The sequence below is a fragment of the Orbicella franksi genome, chromosome 3, assembly GCF_964199315.1.
Source record: "Orbicella franksi chromosome 3, jaOrbFran1.1, whole genome shotgun sequence".
Taxonomy (NCBI): Eukaryota; Metazoa; Cnidaria; class Anthozoa; order Scleractinia; family Merulinidae; genus Orbicella; species Orbicella franksi.
In genome coordinates, this window is record NC_138147.1 from 32,540,189 (window position 1) to 32,561,996 (window position 21,808).

The window sequence follows — 21,808 nt, forward strand, 5'->3', positions numbered from 1 at the left end:
ATCAGGGCTCGCGTTATTTACAGGTTTATATACGTCACCCAGACCATAATTTTATGTCAGTAGTTCATATATACAGACGCCACACAGATTCGACCTGAGGCAATCTCTCGTGCTATTAATAGCGTAAATAGACCAGTTTACAATTCATCCTAACAAGCGACAAGGAGCGAGCATGATAAAGGCCTGAATGGTACTTTTGAAAAATGCAGCAAGTATCGAAAACATACTTTGAGCAAGTGAGTTAACTTTATTACACTTCTCTTAGCTTACAATCAAATTAGTGAGCGTGTTTACACAGCCTAGCCTGGTTTATAGAAGTACTTGAAAACTCATTAAAGCTTTCTCAACTATTAGGAACAGCCCAGAGTATTTAAAGAAAAAAATTGCAACCATTTTCTTTCCTTTTTTTTGTAAAATTAACTCATCAAAATGTAGTTAATAATTTTTCATAACCATACCTATGGTTATGAATCTACATTTTGGAATATACCTACTGATTTTAATCCGACGGAGAGTGAAACAGGACCAGATATTTTTACCTGCAGATTACAAAGATAAGTCATTCTCAAGCAATATTCTTTTGTCTTTCGTTAAATACAATTTCTGGACAAAGATAAGGCGTGAAAAAACTCATCCCTTTAGTCTTTACTCGAGCTTTAGCATCAGGGTGGGCCAGCTGAAGTGTGTACCTCTGCAAAACTGACGCAACAACCACACGAGTGATAGCCAGAGCGTATCGGTAACCGAGACATTTTCTTGGCCCCATTCCGAAACGGAAGAGCGACCCAGGCGTCGGTCGGGCTCCGTTGGCGAAGCGATCTGGGTCGAATTTCTCGGGGTCTTTCCAGTACTTCTCCGAGTAGTTCAATGAATAAGGATCCACACATACTGGAGTCTGTTGAAAGGAAGAATGCAGTTAAGTCAATTCTCCTACGTTCATAAGAACAGAATAACTTCGCCACATCTGATTTATGTTGCAATGTGAACATCGACATAGAAGCAGAGGGAAAAGATGAGTTTTCTTCATTATGTGGTTATTTTCATGCTGTTATTTTGCGATTATTTCGTTATGTCAGGATGTTCACACTGTAAACATAACGAGGTAACGTCCTTCTAATGCCGTTATGTCGTTATGTCGCTAGTGTGAAGAGGCAACCTGGTTTTATGAGCCCTTTCCCTTAGTAAAGGGCCCTGGTATGACTAACAAGCAGGCAAACAAACATGAAATTTGATTAAAAATGACAGGTGTACGGTTGTTTAAATGGTCTAATGTAGAGGAATTCGAAAGCTCAATAAATCATAGCCGTACGTCATTACCCCGCTATTTTGTCTCTAAAGTTCCAATCTTGCATTTTTTAAAAAGCAAAGCTAGTACTCAAAATTGTTTTATTCACGAATAAACACGCCATGTTCCTTACCCCTTTCGGTATCTGAAATCCGCCAATATCAGTGACGGGTTTCACAGTTCTTTCTGGGAGACTGAGTGCCAAAGCTGGGTGCATCCGGGCACTTTCTTTAAGAATCATTTCCATATATGGCAACCTCTTATCCAGGTCCAGACAAGAGCTGGGGTCGGCACCTCGGAGCGCGTCGTCCACCTCCTGTCGAACCTTCTCCTGGACAGTTGTGTGTCGAGCGAGGTCGGCCAACGCAAACGAAGTCGCCGCGAAGCTAACATCTACGTTCAGAAGGAGAATTTCGTCCACGGAATGCAAGAGCTACAAATAGTTATTTTAACTAGTCAGTTTTCACAGTGTAGGTAGGAACATGGTAGGAGAAGAAATGGGATCTTTTTTGTATACATAGGTTATTTACAAGCATATTCTGCCGTCAAGGTGGCAGTTGATATTGACCAAATTCCTTTTTGCGTTTTTTTATAGCACAAATAAGAACAGGGTAACATGTAGCCATTTTGATCAAGTGTTCCAAAGAGTATACACAGAGCTGTAAGAAACGATATTTAACTCGACGTATGTATGGCAGAACCCCGTTAATCCGACCTCTGAAGGTCGTACTAAAAGGGCCGGTGATATGAAGAGCTCCCAGTTTGCCGTTCCAAGTGCCTTTTGCAGCCGGTTTCCGCCCTCCCCCCCCCCCCCCCTTCCGCCCATAGTACTTTCCTTTTTCCCATCTTGCAAAGCTGTGGCCACTTGACAATGATCTCGCTTGTTGTCCCTTTTTCTCCCGCGTTCTGTAAAATTTTCCACACGGAGCGGTAGCAAGGTGGGATTTTGCAGTTCCCCAGTCAAAACCTAAGACTTGAGGAAAAGGGAATAGTAATGTAAGCTTTTAGCCTACCTCCTGTTCGGCGAGTTCGAGTGCGTGAGTCTTCAGTTGTTCCATCATTGTGAAGAACAAGCCGTCGCCAGATTTCAGTCTTCCCTCCTCGTATTCCGTGAATAAGAATTGGTTAAACGACTCCCAAGCCTTGTTAAACGAGCGCGCCTTACGGTTTGCCTTGGTTGGAAGATACGAATAAAACGGCAGCCTAGTTTCACCAAGATTAAACGTGTTCACGGCATCTTGAAGCAGGTTACTGACATCCAGGACACGTTGAAAATATTTCTCAAGCACCTCCTCTCCGTACACCACTTGCACTAAAACTCTGAGGGTGACGTTTTCCAGACCTTCCTCTTGAAGATGGACAGGTTTGCCGATCGGCAAACCTTTCATGAAGGCCGCACACTCACGTCCTACCACGTACAAGGTGTTTGAAGCGGCGCTTGCGGAGAAGTGTTTTTCGAAAGGACCACGGCATCTTCTCACTTCCTCGCGCCCGTAGCTTGTTGCTAAGCAATTTCCCAGTATGTCCTTGAACACAGACCCGAGGCAAGTGAAGTCACGATCACGCTGGTGAGAGTAGTGATCGGTGTAGAAAGCGCGAATAGCTTCGGCGTCAGCTAATATCCTGTGAAGGGAACAGAATACACTGTCAGGTTAGTTTAGTTGGCACAGCAAAGCAAATTCCTTTCGTTTGCCGAGAATGGATGTCATATTTATCAGCAAAGCTTGGAAAAAAAGAACATGATGGAAAACCTCAATTAAGTAATTAATATGCAAAAAATCTTTCTCGCGCAATAACTAGCAGCAGATATAATATTTTTTCGTGAAGTTTTTTATATCTTAAAGATTACCTTAAGATTTATCCAACCGCTTAAAAAAATAAAATTATGCAAAATGGCAAATTTTCCCCTTATTGATACCTTAAGTACACCTTGCACAAAATTGAGTTTATTTTATGAAACTCCATTGTCATGTTCAATACAGACCTCGTTCAAGTCATCAATATCTACAATAAAATCCTTATTAACTCCCTCTTCTTAGCTTATTTCTTTCCAAAATCTTTCAAGGGGGTTATTTCTAATCATATATCAGCTAGTGTAGATTGATTGAGCGTTTTTCACTTGATTGTCGAAAAGTAATTCGCAATTGCTGTAGTTTTGCATTGCAACGCAACGCGATTAGCTTAAAAAAAACCTCACGCCCCTTTCTCATCCAATCAGAAGTAAAACCTTTGCTTCGCATCAGTCTCAGGTATTTACTTCGAGTTTTGATTGGTTGATTGTATGGTTGTGGTCTGTGTCCTTTCTGATTGGCTGAGGTGATTACTTTGGTTTTAGTAGACTCAATTTAATTAAAACGCTCCATAAAAGCAATAGTTAGTCCATGGCAATAAAAGTTTATGACGTGTATCAACACAGCTTAATTAAGACTCTGAATTGTTATATAGTTCCTAAATGATCATAACTTGTCGTGGCCTCCCCTCTAAGGCAGAAGTGGAAAAGGAATTATCGAAAATCTGAAGTTTCAGAGAGAAGAGCTGGCCTGATAGATAGGAACCCTTAACCCTCTCACACCCGTGGGGAAAACCACATATTCTGTAAAACGTGACTACAGACCCGAAGATCACGCGTAGTATACCCGTTTGAAAGATATTATTATAAGATATACATTATACTAACAGATATACATAAAAGATATACATTATACTAACAGCCATAGAGGAAGCCCCAGTTGGAATTGAAAAGCATTCAAAACGAAAAACGAAAAACGTTAAAAAATACCTCACTTCTTGTGTAGTTGAGGTATACCCCTAAACCATTGTCAGATATTAACTTGACCTGAAAAGTCTAAGAGGAAAAAGTTGCACAGTTTGTAGGGGTGGTTAATCAAGTCTCATATAGGAAGGAAGTACGATTTTATGCTTTCGAAAGACAGATCTGTCCAAGACCTTTTTGCCGTTCAAAGTTGATAAAAAAAAATGATCAGACATTGAGCATGTAATGGTATTTTGTGCCACATCGCACTCTTGAGAGTGAGAGGGTTAATAAACATCTTACAGCCGTCTGTTAGACTGATGGTAATTTCGAGCAATCGCTTTTGCAATGTTTAAGGGATCTCAAAGTTTGGCACTGCAGGTATCTCAGTATGATACTTACACGACTGGAGTAAAGCAATGCCATATGTAGTAAATAGGACCGTACTTCTTGGACAGCGGTCGGCCAAAGAAGTTCACTTGGTGAAAGTGCCCGAAAGGTAACTTGGGTAGCTCACCTCTCATTCGCTCTCCTCTAGCATTTGTCCATGGTACACGCCAGTAAACCAGTGCAACCTGCGAAAAGTAGGCAAAGAAAACACATTGGTACTTGAGTGAAAACGCCTGATGTCATTTTGCAATCTTTCTAGCTAAAACAATGCCTCTTAAATAAGTTCATGGAACGGAAACAAAGATTGCTGGCAGTAACCACAGACGTTTGCTCGAATTCGCTTCTCATTCTGAATATTAAGTGGAGGCAAACTGACAATAATACCGTGGAACCCCGCTAATACGGTCATTGTGTAAAATATTGACAATCATGGAAAGATGAACATAACTGATTTGAGTGGCCGTATAAATCAAATTATAAAAGATTATGCAGGTAGGGTTTTCAGAATGTGGCAGTTGGCCGTATTAACAAGGTGGCCGCATTAATGGTGTTTTCCTATAAGAAAATGTATGGGCGTTTCGCAGGGACAAAAAATGTGGCCGTAATAACGAGCTGACCGTATTAACGAGGTGACCGCACTCACGGGGTTCCACTGTAAGTAATTTTCAGGAGTACTGTTACTCTTTAGTGACAGTTCCCTTGGGCCACCACTTTGTTAATTTGTTACCTTCACTAAAAACCTGCGTTCACTGCCAAGCGGATTCCTAGAATAGGTTAATTTCTTCAAAATGGCACCGAAACAGAAAACGCGCAAACTGAAAAAGGCACGCGCACATGTCGGAAAATTAGATCACATTCATCAAACGTTCTTTTTTACCAGACGCAATTAACTGAGGAGTTTTTCCCCAAAGAATTGACGAAACATTTAGTCACCCGTTAAGTTTCACATGGAGGAAAAGTTGGAAACTCTAAGGCCGCGCTATCCAAAAGAATTCCCTTCGAAACACACTGACGAAACACAAAGCTTCAACTTTGAAAAATTGCTACAAATCAACTTAGCCATTGAACTCAATAATGTGATAGTTGATACTACTAAAAGCTAAATCACGGTGTAGTGGCATTGTTTGTAGTAAACTGATACTGAGCCATCTCGAATATAATTGAAAAGATTAAAGTGCAAAAGTAAATAAACGCGAAAATGAATTGATTACAGTCATGAGTCGAATGGACTAGCCGACTTGGGGGCCTTATTCAAACAACTCAGCCGGACAAGTTTTATTGCGTTCGAGAGTACCAGAACGCATACTAATTTTGTCTTGGCCTCCATGTGTCGTACCCAAGCGAGAAAAATCAAGATGTCCGTGAGTTGTTCACATTTTGCCACCACCCCACCCGAACGCCGCGCAGATTTTTTGCAGGGGTGAATGACGTCCTCGACACATGTGGGTGACGTAAAGTCACAAGTGCGTTTGTTTTCAAAACTGACGCAAGTAGCGTTGAGGGTGTTTTTTTGGCTACTCAAGTTGTGGCTTTGGTGTGGAGGTTATTGACACTGAGTTGAGGAATTTATCTTTTTTCTTCTAAAAAATCAGCCATAATGTTATTCAAGAGGTCTTTATTTAGCTACATTTATTTGTGTGTTACTCCTGTCTGGTCAACTTGATTTGACGACAAACAACTGTTGCATCATGATGAATGAAAAACATGAAAAACATGAAAAAAAAACATGCTCCGAGCTAACAGAAGCTTGCAGAAAACGACCATGGCTCAGTGTTCGAACAAGATTTTTAAGTCTTACACCCACCGAGTTATGTAGCTCAGCGACGGCAAATGGCAAGATTTGGGATCACGGCACAAATTGATCGATTCTACGAGTCCAAGAATTACATTAGTAAGGTCACATCCCAAAGATCTTGACTTATAATTTACTCTGCAGAAGTCAACACCGCATACACATCGAAGCACAAAGCAATTATAACATTCCCCATCGGGACAAAGCGAACAATCTTATCACATTATAGCGAAGGCGAAGACCCCCGAAAGCAAAGACCTAAGTCAAGACCTAAGACCCAAAAAGATGACACCTTTATTTTCTTTATTTAACGTGATCTTGTCATGGCTTCTCGCCGGAAATATCCAGCTCCGGTTTTAATCTTTCTAATACATGTAGCGACAAAGCATGCAATCAAACAGTTGTAACGAAAACGGAGATCCGAAAACGAAGACTCGAAAACAGAGACCCGAAAACGCAGACCCGAAAACGAAAACCCCCTTATTTTCTTTATTTTTACCCGCGTCTTTGTTTTCCCTACAACTGATCATTCAACTGTATTTTGCTGGCCGGCATTAAGACAAATTATGGATATTATAACAAACTGAAATCAAGTGATGTGGTTTACTCAAAACAATGATGTGCTGCAAGGCCATTTTCATGTCAACATCCCATTGTTTGTACGGCAAACTGAATGATGTGGAGCAAACTCGACATTGCCAAAAACAGTACTTTCTGTCGGATTTTTTAAAATTAATACACGCTTATTTGAGTTAATAACGCCGTTTTCAAGCAGACTGGGGTCTCCTCTCCGCATCTCCCCACTCCTACCCTCACAGATAGAAACCATTTCCACTGCTGTTCACTCAGTTTTCACAAATTGAATTGCTGGCGTTTCTTCTACCTCACGCCAGCACTTACTTTCACATTGAAACTCTTAGTATTAATTAATGACTAACAAAACACCAACCTGCAACCACTGGTACAGAAGCTGCCGAGCAAACAGGAGTACTGCGAAGACGGAGGCGAACAAACCGAATGTACTCCATTCTGCAAACATTTTCTCTCTTTGGGCCTTGATCGCAACTCTGAACTGAAATCTTCTAAATCCAAGCTGGCGTTTGCAAATCTTATACCAAAATCGAATAACCGCTGGATTTTAGAAATCGATGACAATTTTACCGAACGATCGTCTACAAACCTTCCGCTGTTAAGCCCAGTGTTAAGTAACCTAAACCCGTAACACAAAGATTACTTGTTTTATCGATGCTATTTCCGGGGGGGTATTTCTTGGAAAATGTGGATGACGCACTTTTAAAACTCGTGATCTTGGTGTGATCAAGCTTATTGCTAAATCGCAGCAAAGTGTATATTTCCGGCCTGTTTTCCGGGTGTTCGCAAATCTTGTTCTAAAATCAATGAACAGTTAAATTTTAGAGACCGATAATAATTTTACCTGACGATCGTCTAACCATCTGCTGTTAGGAAGCCCGCCGCCGTAACACAAAGATTACCCTTTTTATCGATGCTCTTTCCGAGGCTATTTCTTGGAAAATGTGGGTGACGCACTTCCAGATCTCGTGACCTGCGTGTGATCAAGTTTTTTTTTCAATCTCCGCGGTAGAATTTCCGGCCTGGTTTCCGGGGTTCGTCCCTGACATCATGCAATGCATAAAAACTGGGTTACTGAGAAATAATTTTGTTGGGGGTGTGACTACTGTTCGAAAGCTACAAAATTGATCGCGCAAACAGCAGATTGAACGAGACATCTCCAAATGTTCGGCTCTCACAGCATCGAGTACGCGGTCATGGAAGTTTCCCAAGTTTATCTAAATGGCCATAGATTTCTGCAGGACAAGAGGCCCTTGATGTTAGGCATTAGCCCCGGCAACCCGTACTATTACAAGAAGGAAACTCTTGAACGACTTTTTGATTTCGCGGCAAGAAAGAATCCAGATCAGGTAAGTTATTTTAATCCTCGTCGAGTGAAAAATGTGCAGAAGAGCGAGTTGAGTTTTCCTTGTTTTACTAGCCTCCCGTGAGTTAATTCTAAGTAAAAGTTAATCTGTTTTCTCTTACAGGTGCTACTTTTTATTCCTGACAAGATATCGGAGCATAACTACCGAGCGGTGGGCTCGAAAAATCCTGAGAAGTCTGCGCGCGTTAAAGGAAATCGGCTGCGAAACAAATGCAACGAAGCTATTCAAGGCAGCACCTTCTGCCACGCCAACTACAGCTTCATCAGGTGGACGGAGGACGTGGAAAGCTGCCATGAATATGACAAGGCTCTAGTGGACATCAAAGACCTGTACAAGGCTAATGATGAGTTCCGTAACGACATCAGAGAGTCTACCGAGGCAGCGTTAAGATGTCTCAGAAACGGCCGAGAAAAAGGCGGCTGCGACAAAGAAAACGAAATTACCGAGGGGGATGCAGTGGACTTGAATGAAGGAGTTCTGTATCTACTGAAAGAACTCTCATTTTTGGTTGCAGTGCCGAGCATTTATAAGAATTGCGAAGAGTTTGTAGTCGTGTATCACCGCTCTTGGCCCGTGCTGGAGAGGTACTTTAACGGCTGTTACGACGGCATCGAAAAGCCATCTTTAGGTTTTGTCGTTTTCGAATGATAACAAAAGAAAACGTTGAATGGTAGTGTGAACTAGTTAGGCAAGATTAAAATAAGGGAGTGCTGAGCAACGTTCAGTAATAGAATAGAATCCGCGCATGTAATTGCTTTGAGTACGAGAAATACAGAAGGCTTACAGAGCATTAAGTCTCTCGTAGCTTTACCAAATAAATGTACTTTTCACAACTGTGCGCTCTTTCTTTCTGGCTAAAGTTACAAAAAATCCTACGCCGAGAGTTAATGCATCGATCACATCACAAAACTAGTTTGAAACTGGGATTTGTTAGCCTGACTGTCTGACTGTGCGAGTTCGTCTGGAAGGCAAGGTACGTCAGGAAGACAACAGACCGCGTGACCCTGAGAAGCAAAACTCTTTTAAAGTTCCGACGGTGTAAACTGTCTCTCCGAAAGTAGCGATGAAGTTTAACCTGAGTAAGGAGTGAATAAATTCCGAGAGTAGCGACATCAAGAATGTAACTTGACGTGAAAAAAACGAAAATAACACTACAAGTTACACAAAACCGATCTGATTTGTTTTAGATGACCCCTATTTCAAACAGAATATCCTATATATTCTTTTCTAAATAACATGTCTCTCTGTACATTGAAAACAATTTTATATCAAGACAGGCACCTATGGTCCATGTTTTAGCTCGAGTCCCAAAGCGGTGACAGCTCTGAAAGTTGCGTCGCTATGCCCCGAAAGCAGCGCTAGGGAAAGGCGGCCATACGAAAGTAACGAGGGGCGTTGTTTGTTGGGCTTTTCTCAATATCTATGTTCCTATGCATGGAGAAAAACCGAAACATTCAGTTCATTACCCTGCTATGCGATTTGAAGTCAAATTTCCGGCTCAGCCGTCATCCTAGCGTAATTAGAGTATTATGTATGATAATATTATGAGTTAAAGAAGCAGATATTCTATTTCGTTTCTCTTAACACCGGCTGCAGGGATTGCACGGGGTTTTTCCCAGAAATAAGCCGAGGTACATCGAGTCCAAGGTACAACGAGTCCATTTACATCGAGTCCCTGTTTTGAAATTTATGTCGGAGTATATATAAGAAAACAATTTGCCGTATTGTCTGACAGCGCTTTGCCTGTTCCAGTTTTGGGTTTTGTTTTCTCTATATATTAAAGTATACAAGTCGTGACACATTCAACTGACTTAAGTTGTTACCCGAACTTGCTTCTGAAACGAAATTCTTAAGATCTGGGACGCCGATGAAACGGAAGAACATCAATCAATGTGTCAGTGTGTCATTATTCTGAGAAACGCAATGAATTGAGTTGCGAAATACCTTTCAGTATCATAAGCCCTGTGACCTTGAGATATCGATTTAATTTCCACGAACTTACCCATTAACTTCACCAACACTCCAATTATATCCGGCTGACGTAGCCAAACATAAAATGTGGGTGGTAAGATTCTTGGAAAACACTGCTGACGGAATGATTGATTGGGTTTTATTGCATAACTGGCTTTTGCTCATGAGCAGCCAGCTAGCCGGTCAAAAAGCGAAACCACTCATTTGCCACGTTTTACACGTTCCCTCAGATTGAACTGTTGTACCGGACAAACCAGACCAACAATTGAACGTCGATGGCAATTCCTTGGAAGCTCTACCTGACATGCTGGTTTCTTGGTGCTTCCGTACAAAGCTCTGTGTTTTTCAGCTTCAATGCCGTTGATTATTTCAACTACTTTTTCCCTGACAACTACAAACCCGAGGTCTACGTTGGTGTGACGGTCGGAGTTGGCGCGAGCGTTGGAGCAGTGTTGATGGTCACCTTCCCACCCAAATCGAGTCATTTAACTGTGCTACTCCTCACACTGACTGCCTCGGTAGTTTTGATGGTCGCAGAAGTAGTCATTACACCTCTTGACACCGGCATCTTATCCACACTAGCTCGGTTTGGTTCGGTGTTAGCCGTAATCTTCGTTGCGACCGTCGTTCAAAATGTCGGCGGTGGGGCTCTTTACAGCTTCGTTGGAAAGCATTTTCCGAAGTTTGGAGTCCACGCAGCACAGTCTGGCGGCGTGTGCGCGTTTGCAGCGACTTTCATTATTCGCTGTATCTCGAAGGGATCATTTCAACATCTTAAAGACAGGGATAAAGGTTTCCGCCTCAGCGGCTATTTGTTTGTGGCCTTGGTGGATCTTATAATTTTCATAGCATGTTGTTTGATCGCCATTCTTCGAGCCCACGTCCGCCAATTAACGCACACTAAACGTTTAAATGCCACTTATCGAGAGAACTTCGAGGATGAGAACCAGCCGTTACTAAAAAGCGACGAATTCAGCAACGTGTCTCGTAAGAGGGTCATCAGGAATAACTGGGCTGCACTCACAACAATCTGCCTGACATTGGTCATCTCCAATGCTTTGTTTCCGGGCATTACCTCGCAGTTTCACGGAAATTACAACTGCACTTCCGCTAACAACAATCCCTCTAATTCCACCGGCTTTCTAAACACTGCTACCGCGGTTTCTCCGACCAGAGGCTCGCAGACTAGCGACAAGACAGGCTGGTTCATTGTCATCCTCTTCGGCTGTTATTCGGTGGCAGACGCTATCGGGAAAAACTTACCAATCTTTGGGATCCTCTACAGCAAGAAATCGATTCTCTGCAATTGCCTAGTGCAGCTGGTTATAGCCGTTCCGATTCTACTTATCTACTTCGAGCCTTGTGTTGCCGGACTGCAAGCTGATTGGATAGCCTATCTAACTGTTGGTCTGCTCGGACTGGTCAATGGCTACGGACTGTGTGCCGCCATGATGCTTCTGGCCCCAGGACATCGCGGTAAGAAGCACGAGGAGGGTTTGGCGACTAGTATCGGTTACATGTTTCTGCAGCTGGGAATCTTACTTGGGATGGGTGTTTCGTTGTTTCTCGTGGACTTCGTGTTTGAGGCAACCAAGCCCTAAAGGACAGCAAACCAGCTGAGAATGCAAGTTCAGTTACCTCTCACAGTTGTTATACTGAGGACTTCCTGATAAATACTTCATTTGACCTGATTTATTTCTTGTTTTATCTGTTTGAGAATAGCTATTATATTGTTAAAAAGTTTTCCTAATCAGAAATTCATAAATGTTATTACGAATGAAAGAAAAATTGCCTCCATCTGGACTTCTTCCTGTTTAAGGTCATCATAACTAAGCTGGATTTACCTGTCAGTATAAACTGACTGTGCATATTATCAAATTTTATAATATAGATTGGTCTGTTTGGTCAAAAACCCATGTTTTATCAGAGTATAAAACATAGCGTTTTTTATTGTTTTTGGCCACATCACCTCCAGTCAACATTTCTGTTAGAGATGGCGAAAACCATTTTCTTTGAAGAAATTTTTGATGGAGCTCTCTGCGAAACAGCAGAAAGTTTTGAAGACGAGGCATGTAGCACTTGAGTGGTATTAAATTGCGTCAGTTTGTCGTTCTGTGTACTTTGTTGTTTCTACTCGAGGCGTGTAAAATCTATATCATAAGGCAAATGAAGAGGCCTAAGCCGTGTATTACACTGTGATAAAACACTCCGAACATTTAAGAACACTGCGGCACTTGTTTTCTACATTTCTCTCGTGTTCTCAAATGCCCGTCGTGTTTTATCACAGTAGCTAAGTAATACACGGCTGAGGCTTCTTTATTTGTTAAATAAAGAAAGAAAACTTTTGAGCACATGGATCAGTAACAGCTTTGTTCACACCCATAGATTAAAGCTTGATGCACCTGATTTTCACCCGGCAACCAGAGACTTTCTTACTATATATTATGATAGTGTTCTCATAAGTTTGTAATTTCCAAGGTGTGTCAGGTGTCACACTGTTGTGATTGCGTGACCAACCCGAGAAGTCTATGGACTACCCAAATGGACAACCCTAAAATGGACTAACCCTAAAAATAATATTCCAAATGAGTACTTTTTAATGTTCTTAGCTGCTAGTATACTTAAATTACACTTAACGTCCGTTTATGTTCATTCTGTGCAGCCTCTAGCTACCATTTTGAATAATTGTACTTAAAATAAACAACTGCTGAACACAAAATGGTGCGAAAAGCGTAAACTCAAACCATATTTCATCATTTGATTATCAATGACTGTTATCAATCAGAGGTACCAATCAGTATCAGGATCATACAAGAGCAAACATAACTTGAAAAGCCATTGAAATGTGACGGAGGAACCGAGTCCAATATTTTGATTTAGGAATAGCACATTACTAAATGTAAATGTCACACAGTGATTTCATTCAGTTCATTTTATTCCATGCGATTCAGTCAGCCATTACACATGCACAAGCTAAAAGATGACATGATAGGAGATGACAAGAATAATGGCTGAATGGTAAACCTTCCAGGAACAATAACAAATGAACAAGGTAGTCAGAATATTCAGTTCCTTTACATCCATTACTACATGTAGCCTGAATCTGAATGTTTACAATGCATTTGAGAAAAACACTGGTTGCTGGCGTTATTATTATTATCACTATTATTATACATTGAACTCACTATCTCTTTTCTGATTGGCCGAAAGCGCACAGTGAAGTTTCGAAATCAGCGCCTGTGACGTCATCTCTGCAGATTATACAATAATCATGTCAAGGACACTCAAGGTCACGGGTAATCATGTCAAGTTCGTGCGCTTTGTGTTTCTTGCCGTCAGTGAAAAAGCAAAAATATGACTTTCATTTTTTTCGTTCAATGTATAATAAAACAATTATTAGATTCGGTTTTTGTGACATCCAGAATAATCAAGGTCTTGGTAAGGGTTATCAGCCTCAGCCTTCGGCTTCAGCTGATAACTCCTACTTCGACCTTGATTATTCTGGATACCACAAAAACCTCATCTAATTATTGTTTATTATATGATGCTGGCGTCATTATATTATTTTTAGAGTTAATCCATTTTAGGGTAGTCCATTGGGGTGGTCCATTGACTGGAGGTCAGTGTTTTGTCCATCACCTGTTTACTAGCGGGAAAACTGCCTCACTTGCTGCTGGTGTACTTGGTCACGGCCTTGGTTCCTTCACTGACTGCGTGTCCAGCATCGGTTTCAACAATTCTAGCTTGCTCTTCTGTTTAATTTATTCTTCAAAGGACCTGTACAGATGGCGGTTCTCTCTTACAGTCGTTATAAAATCGACCTTCAATTTTCGACCTAAAGAGAAAATTAAATCATTGAAGTCAGCAGAAGGCTTCTAGTCGTTAAATTTCTCCAATACTGTACATGCAGCTCATCAAAAAAGGTTTTCTCCAGTTTGGTGGTCACTGAACTGTTAATTGCCAACTTTGATGTGACAATTGACAACTTTGATGTGTGAGGTTTTGGTTTTGTACTTGTGTAGGTTTTCGCCTCGTGGTTTGTTTTTAGTCATTGTGTGAGTCGTGATTCAAGGGCTCACAATGGGTCGCACATACAGATCTAACTTTCAAGTTGTTTACGCTTGACCATTTCTAGTTGTGACAGTACAGTGTTCTTCCTTCAGTTCAAATTCTATTACCCTGACGAAATACAGTTTTAAGAGAACAGCGAATTCACAACGTAAGCCATAAAATAAAATAGCCAAGAAAAATTTAAAACTCTTGTCATATAGCCATATAATAAACTACTTATAAACTTCGAACATTGTCATATTGACCTCACTATCACCCGGTCAATACGGCTGGGTCTTGGTTTGAGATTTTCCCGTAAAGACCTCACTCTCGCTTAATAAGTAGTTAGTATCGAGATTTGCATGTCTTGCAGTCTTGCAGATCAATTATTTGCCTCGGCCGTCCGCTTCAACACTGACAAATCACGACATTTTGCAACACCTCATCCAACATACGTTAACTAAGCCAATATCTCACAGTCACTTTTAAGCTTCAATTTCTACGATTGAACCTTAACCCCGGGTAAAGAACGCTGTTCTAGACTAAATTGTTTATACACGGACCACTTTCTCGGCAAATTATACCCTATTCTAGACCTAAACTGTCTGATTTCTATACCCTATCCCAGACTAAACTGCCTGAGAACAATACCCTTCACAGCGGCATTCACCTATATAACTTAAGTATGGGAATACCTCGCCCCAGGGGGTCTTGTGCGCCAACGTATGCCTACAGAATAGCCTTCACAGCGGCACATACCCAGATAGCTTACATGTGGAAATATCTTCTCCGGGCGGTCGGTCCTGTGTACCAATGTATGCCCACTGATAGTGCACTGGAAACAACTAACAGAGTAACAATCAGCTTCCCGGTAACTCTGGTTAATCTATGCCAAGCTCTCCAACAGTGCTGCTGGCTCATTCGTGGTCTCGAAATAGTTTATGCAATTTTAAAAGTACAGACTATGGGAAATAATGGAGATAATTAAAAAAAACAACCATAAACCATGTCGTGTTTTTGTTTCAGTTTGACTTGACTTAGATTTTAAACACAATAACGATACACTATATGCACACTCTCTCTTTTTTATATCGATATATTTTACAAGAATAAACAAAGGAAAAACAGTTTTATGAGAATATGGAGGCTGAAAATTGCGAAATTTTAAGAATATTTTTAAGAATAAACCCGAGGCTGAGATTTTGAAAAGAATATAATTTTGCGTGTTGAACATTTGTAAATACAATACAGTTATAAGTTTTTAACTGAGGCGTATAAAATCTAAAAGTATTCACAAAAATATTTTCAGCCTAAAATCGGCAGAAAAATAAGAATATTCAGTTTCGACCGGAAAAACAATATTCTAGCAAAAAAAAACACAGTTTAAAAGTTTGCTTTATATTGCTGGGTCCTACTATTAGGCCACATACTATAAAGCGTTACACCATGCATAAGGTAGTAAACTCGTGATTAGCACAAAGGAAGGCTAGTTCAGAAATAAGCTTTAATCTCGTGATTACGAGTCAGGTGCGGCGCCATTATATTTCAAAGGTTACGAATTGTTGATTTCGATGTACATCGCAGGGTCCTAGCTAAAGAAGCTGAAATAATCTTCAAGTTTTAATACCAAGAGCGACTGCAAGGTTTACATAACACGTTTCTCTACGAAATTATCAACAGAAAAGAAAAACGAGATTCAAAAGGCCAGAAAGGTTAGTGAGAACAAACCGAGTTTTAACAGATAACAAAATTACATAATATTCGCCAGGCTTTTCCAGACCTTTCCATAGGTCGTCCAGAGTTCGGGACAGAATAATTCAACATTTATATAAGCTATTTCAACCGTTCCTCGGTTTTATTTGTACGGGATATTCTGCATGTTAGACATGAATGAAATATAGCTATTGAACCGTTTCTGAATTTGTGTGATAGCCTAATTTGCATAATGAGTTTGATATACGCAGAAGAACGAAACATCGGAAAGGGCAGTGAGAAAGGAAGATAAAAAACACAAGGTATCTTTACCTTTCTATGCTTTCTAACCTTTGCTTAATAGAATTTCATTGAAGTTTATTACAGCCGCCGGGAGTGGACTTTAGAAATAAACGCTAGTAAAGACAGCGTAATTCAACAGTCTTACTTTCATAGGTTTACAGAAAGTGATCTGTCAGGTGTTAACAGATTTTCACGAATCTCTAAATCAAATTACATCGAAAGTTATATGCATTTCTAACCTTTAGGAAATTTGCGCCCAAAAATATTCCCACGTACAGACTTTTTCAAAACTTACCATACGGTAAGGCAAAGATCAACGTTTGCCAAAGAAGAAAAAAATGGGGGTGACCGTACTCGTTTTCAAAATAAGACACATTATACACCAGGGGTTTTTAGAAGCTTTAGTTGTTTTAAGACGATCTGACAGGGACACCCAACGGATCATTTCGGTAAATTATCTGTTCAGAAGGCTTTTTAATCCCCTCTGATTTTCTTAAGAGAATTGTCACCTCGAACTTTCGTGATATGAGAAATTTAATGTCTGTTGTTTCCGGATTGTTAAAAAGGTCGTTTTGGGTACCGAAAAAAGGTTAGCTATCATTTTCGGAAAGGCGATAAGACCTAAGGTTTTCGGGAAATGGACAAAAAATCCCTAATAAATTCGAGAATACTCAGGTTCCCCTAGAATAACCGAACAGATAAAAAAATTTTAACGCAACCTAAAATTAACCTACAGAGCTTTAAAAGTACTCCAGACAGCCTAAAACAGCGTTTAAAAGCATTCGAGAGAAAACGGTCGTTGGGTGCCCCTGGATCTAAAGCAAAACTATTTTCCGACCTGGGTTGCAGCGGACCACTTTTAAGGAGACTGCCATGCACTTAGTTGGATTCTCTTTCATAACTGTCTTCTCTCTTCTTCTGCCCATGAACAGCCAACTAGCCGGTCAACATTCTCGTCCCCGGAGGCCGCGCTCCTTTTGGTCAGCACCAAGAATCGTGACCTCTGGGCTGCTCCAACACCGGAAGTCCGCAATTCACGGACCTCCCGTGAAATCTGACAAATCTGATTGGCTGTGAATACGAGCCGAATGCTCTGCGCATGCTCAGAAAATCGGGTTTGGCCAGAGTGCCGACCTAAAGGAGCGCAGCCTCTGGGGACGAGAGTGGCCGGCCAAAAAAAGAAACCACCCATTTACTACGTTTTCCACGTTCTTTCAGATTGAACTGTTGTGCAGGCCAAACCAGACCAACAATTGAACGTCGATGGCAATTCCTTGGAAGCTCTACCTGACATGCTGGTTTCTTGGTGCCTCCGTACAAAGCGCCACGTTTTTCAGTTACAACGCCGTTGATTATTTCAACTACTTTTTCCCTGACAACTACAAGCCCGAGGTGTACGTTGGTGTCACGGTCGGAGTTGCGGCGAGTGTTGGAGCGTTGCTGATGGTCACCTTCCCACCCAAATCGAGTCATTTAACTGTACTACTCTTCACACTGACTGCCTCGGTAATTTTGCTGGTCGCAGTGGTAGTCATTACACCTCTTGACACCGGCATCTTATCCACACCAGCTCGGTTTGGTTTGGTGTTAGCCGTAATCTTCGTTGCGACCGTCGTTCAAAATGTCGGCGGTGGAGCCCTTTACAGCTTCGCTGGAAAGCATTTTCCGAAGTTTGGAGTCCACGCAGCACAGTCTGGCGGTGTGTTCGCATTTGCAGCGACTTTCATCATTCGCTGTATCTCGAAGGGATCCTTTCAATATGTCGAAGACAAGGATAATGGTTTTCGCCTCAGCGGCTATTTGTTTGTAGCCTTAGTGGATCTGACAATTCTCGTAGCATGTTGTTTGATTTCCATTCTGCGAGCCCACGTCCCCCAATCAACGCACGCTAAACGTTTTAATGTCACTGATAGGGAAAGCTTAGAAGACGCCGAGGACAACGAGAACCAACCGTTACTGACAAGTGACGAATTCGGCAACGTCTCTCGTAGGGAGATCATCAGGAATAACTGGGCTGCACTCACAGCAATCTCAGTGGCATTGGCCATCGCCTGTGCCTTGTTTCCGGGCATTGCTTCGCAGTTTCACGGAAATTACAACTGCACTTTCGTCACTAACCATCTCTCCAACTCGTCTAATATTTTTAACACTTCCACTGTGGTTTCTTCGACTAGAGGCTCGCAGTCTAGCGACAAGACAGGCTGGTTCATCGTCATCGTCTTCGGCTGTTACTCGGTAGCAACTGCAGTTGGGAAAACCTTACCGATCTTCGGGATCCTCTACAACAAGAAAACGATTCTCTGCAATTGCCTAGTGCAGCTGGTTACAGCCGTTCCGATTCTACTTATCTACTTCGAGCCTTGTGCGGTTAGCGGACTGCAAGCTGATTGGGTAGCCTATCTTACTGTTGGTCTGTTCGGATTTGTCACTGGCTACGGAATATGTGCCGCCCTGATGCTTCTGGCCCCAGGGCAGCGGGGTAAGAGTCACGAGGAGGGCCTGGCGACTAGTATCGGTTACATGTTTCTACAGCTGGGACGCCTACTTGGGATGGGTGTTTCGTTGTTTCTCGTGGACTTCGTGTTTGAAGCAATTAAGCCCTAAAGGACAGCAAACCAGCTGAGAATACAAGTTCAATTACCTCTTATATTTATTTAGCTGTGGGCTAACTGGTTTCAGTTGAAAAGTTTTATTGTTTGTTCTTAAGATCTGTTTGACAATAGCCGAATTTATCGGTTCCAAACTGATGAATAAATCATTTGATCTGTTTTATGGTTTGTTTTATCTGTCCAAGAATAGGTTAAGAATAGTTATTATATTTAGAGGACTTTGTTACGGTGCGACTTCTCGAACCGGGCCACCGATAAGAAAACTAAGCAATCAGAACTCAAACTGAGAACAATGGACTGGTAGCGTCTGGTAAATATAACGACAAACAACGGTCTGTTTGACGTGAAAAAATAAACACTATCAGCTCCTCTGCGTTGTATACACTCTTAGGGCCTGATTACGTGGCGAATTTCAGCCCGGGCTGGAATTTCAGCCTGGTTAGCCGGACTGAAATTTCAGCCCGGCTTCTGAAACAAATTCTCATGAAATCAAATTAGCAATTACATGAAGAAGGATTCAGCCCGGGCCGCAATTCAGCACGGGCTGAAACCGGGCTAGGATTTTCAGCCCGGGCAAACGGACTGAAAAGTCTGAAAAAATCCCATGTAATCGAAACGGAATTTCAGCCCGGGCTGAAAAGCAGGAAATAAGATGGCTGCCGCTACGAAGTAGAAGCGATCTCAGTGGAATAAAGGCGATTAAATAGAGAATCTCTCTAATTTCAAAGCCCAGATGGAATATAAGAACATTGAGACAACGTTAAACAGCACGAGGCAGTCAGGGAAGCCATGAACTCGGCAAGCTTGAGGACATATTTTCTTTCTATAAAAGTACGTCTTTGTGGCTGAGAGACAGGTTTCGTTTCAGTTCCATCATCATTGTAGGGTGTTACTATCCCAAAAAGATAAAAATTGAGCACCAACAAAAGGTCAAACTACGAGAGAAGCAATGCGCCTATTTTCACGATTCGTGTTCTCGGCGCCATTTTGATTCTCTGGAGACTTTTCGCACACAATTTCATATTTGTCGCCGAGGCTAATGTTTCAGCCCGGGGTGAAATTCGTTATGTAATCGCAACAAAATTTCAGCCCCCGCTAGCCGGGCTGAAATTTCAGCCCGGGTTGAAATTCGCCATGTAATCAGGCCCTTACAGATTCTGTCCTTGACGGCGGATTATCGTAATTAAAGACCTTGCTCGAACAAATAAGCTTGCTACAACAAATGTGGGGGGACACAAATCCGAAACTGTTGAAAAGCGTACAAAATGTAGGATCGAAACTGACCTATCAACAAATGGCAAAGTTTGCTGAGAGATTCACAACACCTCGCACTTTTGTTAGGTTTTCAATTTTGTTAAGAACTCTTGTTCGTATTCTTCAATGTTATTGGTTTATTTGAGAAAAAGATTGCTATCCTTTGTTCTCAAGTAACGTTCTGACTGGTTGATTCCAGGTTAATTCTTTTCTACGTGGCCCGGTTCGAGTAGTGCTAGTCGCACTGTAACACGTTTTCCCGAAATTTCCAAATGTTTTTAAGAATTTAAGTAAAATTTCATCCAAACACACTGGTATTACCAGTGAGAATAAATAGACTAAACAAATTATAATTAAAGAAACTTTGCAGTTTGTGGATATGGAGACATGATTTGCACCCTGCAAGCACAGCCTTTCTTTATACTACACTCCCTTCATATGCTTGCCTGATTTGATCAGTATTCAATGAAGATCTTCAGAATCTTTCGAGCCCTTGTGACTGAATTCTTCTCAGGTTGAGAGTAACTTAGTCCATAGGAACCACAGGGTTGCGAAATTTCATCTCAAACAAATTCCCAAAGCAGCTACGATGAAAAGGATGCCCTCGTTAGAGAAGACTTTAAGTCTAAGGTGAAAGAGGCAGCAATATTTTCCTTTGAGAGGCTGGGGTGAATTTTCAGTTGACTTTTCCACAAATGTCCGGATATGTTAGGGGATATTTAGAAATATTCATAGCTTTGTTTTAGGCCTAGCTTTGAGTTTTCCTCGCTGTTTTCATGAAATACTACTTTAATAGTTCTATGCCAGAAACAACCCAGTTTAATAGGGGCAGGAAAATGCCCATGTAACGAGGTGGCGAACAATGTGCGGGCAGGTAGCTTTTCATAAGTTTGTGATATCAAAGGTGTCACACTGCGCTGATTGCGTGACTAACTTAGTGTGATATTAAACTTGGCGAAGTTCTGTCAAAACATTTTATACGCTGATAACACTTCAAATTTGAGTAATGTAATAACACAGTTATGCTACAACTCAAGACAACAACTCAAATTTACATTGTCGCCAAATTGTACAATTTCCGAACATGCTACAAGGGCGTTTCGGATGAGATGATATTTCAATTTTATTGGTCAAAGACTTTAGACCGATGTGGTGGCTCCTAAAAGAGCCGTTTGTTTTGTTGGCGGGAAAATCGCCTCACTTGCTGCTGGTGTACTTGGTCACGGCCTTGGTTCCTTCACTCACGGCATGTTTGGCCAGTTCACCGGGCAGAAGTAGCCTGATGGCGGTCTGGATCTCGCGGGAGCTCATGGTCGTCCTCTTGGCGTATTTTGTTAAACGGGAAGCTTCGCTCGCAACGCGGTCGAAGATATCGTTGACGAACGAGTTCATGATGCCCATGGCTTTACTGGAGATACCAGTATCTGGATGAACCTGCTTCAGAACCTTGTAAATGTAGGTCGAGAAAGTTTCCTTTCTTCTGACTTTTCTCTTCCTCTTGTCGCCCTCAGTACCAGCACTAGGTTTCGACTTGCCAGCCTTCTTCTCTCTTTTCACTTTACTAGAAACTTTTGGCGCCATCGTTCAACCAACGTAGATTCAGCAATACTTCTTAAATAAAGGCCTAAAATTCTCCTCAATAGACTAGATCGAATAGTAGTAACTTCGATTATGTATGCATTATTTATAGCTAAAATTGGAACGTATCAGATTTCGTGAGGATCGAAATTTCCGTTCTCTGATTGGTTAATT

General features: G+C 41.5%; 4 protein-coding genes and 1 pseudogene across 6 annotated transcripts; 3 read left to right on the top strand and 2 right to left on the bottom strand.

Moving 5' to 3' along the window:
- Positions 1-14: 14 nt before the first annotated feature.
- LOC145482116 (uncharacterized) lies at positions 15-10,264 on the bottom strand. 3 transcript variants are annotated; one of them, XM_081460718.1, is made up of 5 exons: positions 10,180-10,264; positions 4,440-4,612; positions 2,299-2,908; positions 1,419-1,718; positions 15-895 (listed from the first exon to the last, which is right to left on the bottom strand). In XM_081460718.1, the coding sequence occupies exons 2-5, from the start codon at positions 4,559-4,561 to the stop codon at positions 566-568; spliced, it is 1,362 nt and encodes a 453-aa protein (XP_081316844.1). In that variant the 5' UTR covers positions 4,562-4,612; positions 10,180-10,264; the 3' UTR covers positions 15-565. The 3 variants fall into 3 exon arrangements, with proteins under 3 accessions (XP_081316844.1, XP_081316845.1, XP_081316843.1); XM_081460719.1 differs by lacking the exon at positions 10,180-10,264 and adding an exon at positions 7,655-7,701; XM_081460717.1 differs by lacking the exon at positions 10,180-10,264 and adding an exon at positions 7,169-7,258.
- LOC145482118 (uncharacterized) lies at positions 7,974-8,838 on the top strand. The gene is made up of 2 exons (XM_081460721.1): positions 7,974-8,159; positions 8,280-8,838. Exons 1-2 carry the CDS (start codon positions 7,974-7,976, stop codon positions 8,823-8,825), a joined length of 732 nt encoding a protein of 243 aa, XP_081316847.1. The 3' UTR covers positions 8,826-8,838.
- A 155-nt stretch (positions 10,265-10,419) lies between the features above and the next one.
- LOC145482117 (uncharacterized) lies at positions 10,420-12,855 on the top strand. The gene has a single exon (XM_081460720.1). It carries the CDS (start codon positions 10,424-10,426, stop codon positions 11,747-11,749), a length of 1,326 nt encoding a protein of 441 aa, XP_081316846.1. The 5' UTR covers positions 10,420-10,423; the 3' UTR covers positions 11,750-12,855.
- A 2,731-nt stretch (positions 12,856-15,586) lies between these two features.
- LOC145482120 (uncharacterized) lies at positions 15,587-20,470 on the top strand. The gene is made up of 2 exons (XM_081460722.1): positions 15,587-15,910; positions 17,412-20,470. Exon 2 carries the CDS (start codon positions 17,457-17,459, stop codon positions 18,795-18,797), a length of 1,341 nt encoding a protein of 446 aa, XP_081316848.1. The 5' UTR covers positions 15,587-15,910; positions 17,412-17,456; the 3' UTR covers positions 18,798-20,470.
- Positions 20,471-21,172: 702 nt separating this feature from the next.
- Positions 21,173-21,637, bottom strand: LOC145480349 (histone H2B.1 pseudogene; annotated as a pseudogene).
- Positions 21,638-21,808: the final 171 nt, after the last annotated feature.

What these genes read in the sequence shown, in the direction of transcription:
- LOC145482120 (XM_081460722.1), top strand. Translation starts at nt 17,457, where the DNA reads ATGGCAATTCCTTGGAAGCTCTACCTGACATGCTGGTTTCTTGGTGCC.
- LOC145482117 (XM_081460720.1), top strand. Translation starts at nt 10,424, where the DNA reads ATGGCAATTCCTTGGAAGCTCTACCTGACATGCTGGTTTCTTGGTGCT.
- LOC145482116 (XM_081460717.1), bottom strand. Translation starts at nt 7,258, where the DNA reads ATGTTTGCAGAATGGAGTACATTCGGTTTGTTCGCCTCCGTCTTCGCA. An exon ending in CATTGCTTTACTCCAGTCGT is followed by an intron (nt 2,909 to 4,439) that starts GTAAGTATCATA and finishes TTCCCTTCACAG; the next exon opens with GATATTAGCTGACGCCGAAG. An exon ending in GATTTCAGATACCGAAAGGG is followed by an intron (nt 896 to 1,418) that starts GTAAGGAACATG and finishes TCCTTTCAACAG; the next exon opens with ACTCCAGTATGTGTGGATCC.
- LOC145482118 (XM_081460721.1), top strand. Translation starts at nt 7,974, where the DNA reads ATGTTCGGCTCTCACAGCATCGAGTACGCGGTCATGGAAGTTTCCCAA. An exon ending in CAAGAAAGAATCCAGATCAG is followed by an intron (nt 8,160 to 8,279) that starts GTAAGTTATTTT and finishes TTTCTCTTACAG; the next exon opens with GTGCTACTTTTTATTCCTGA.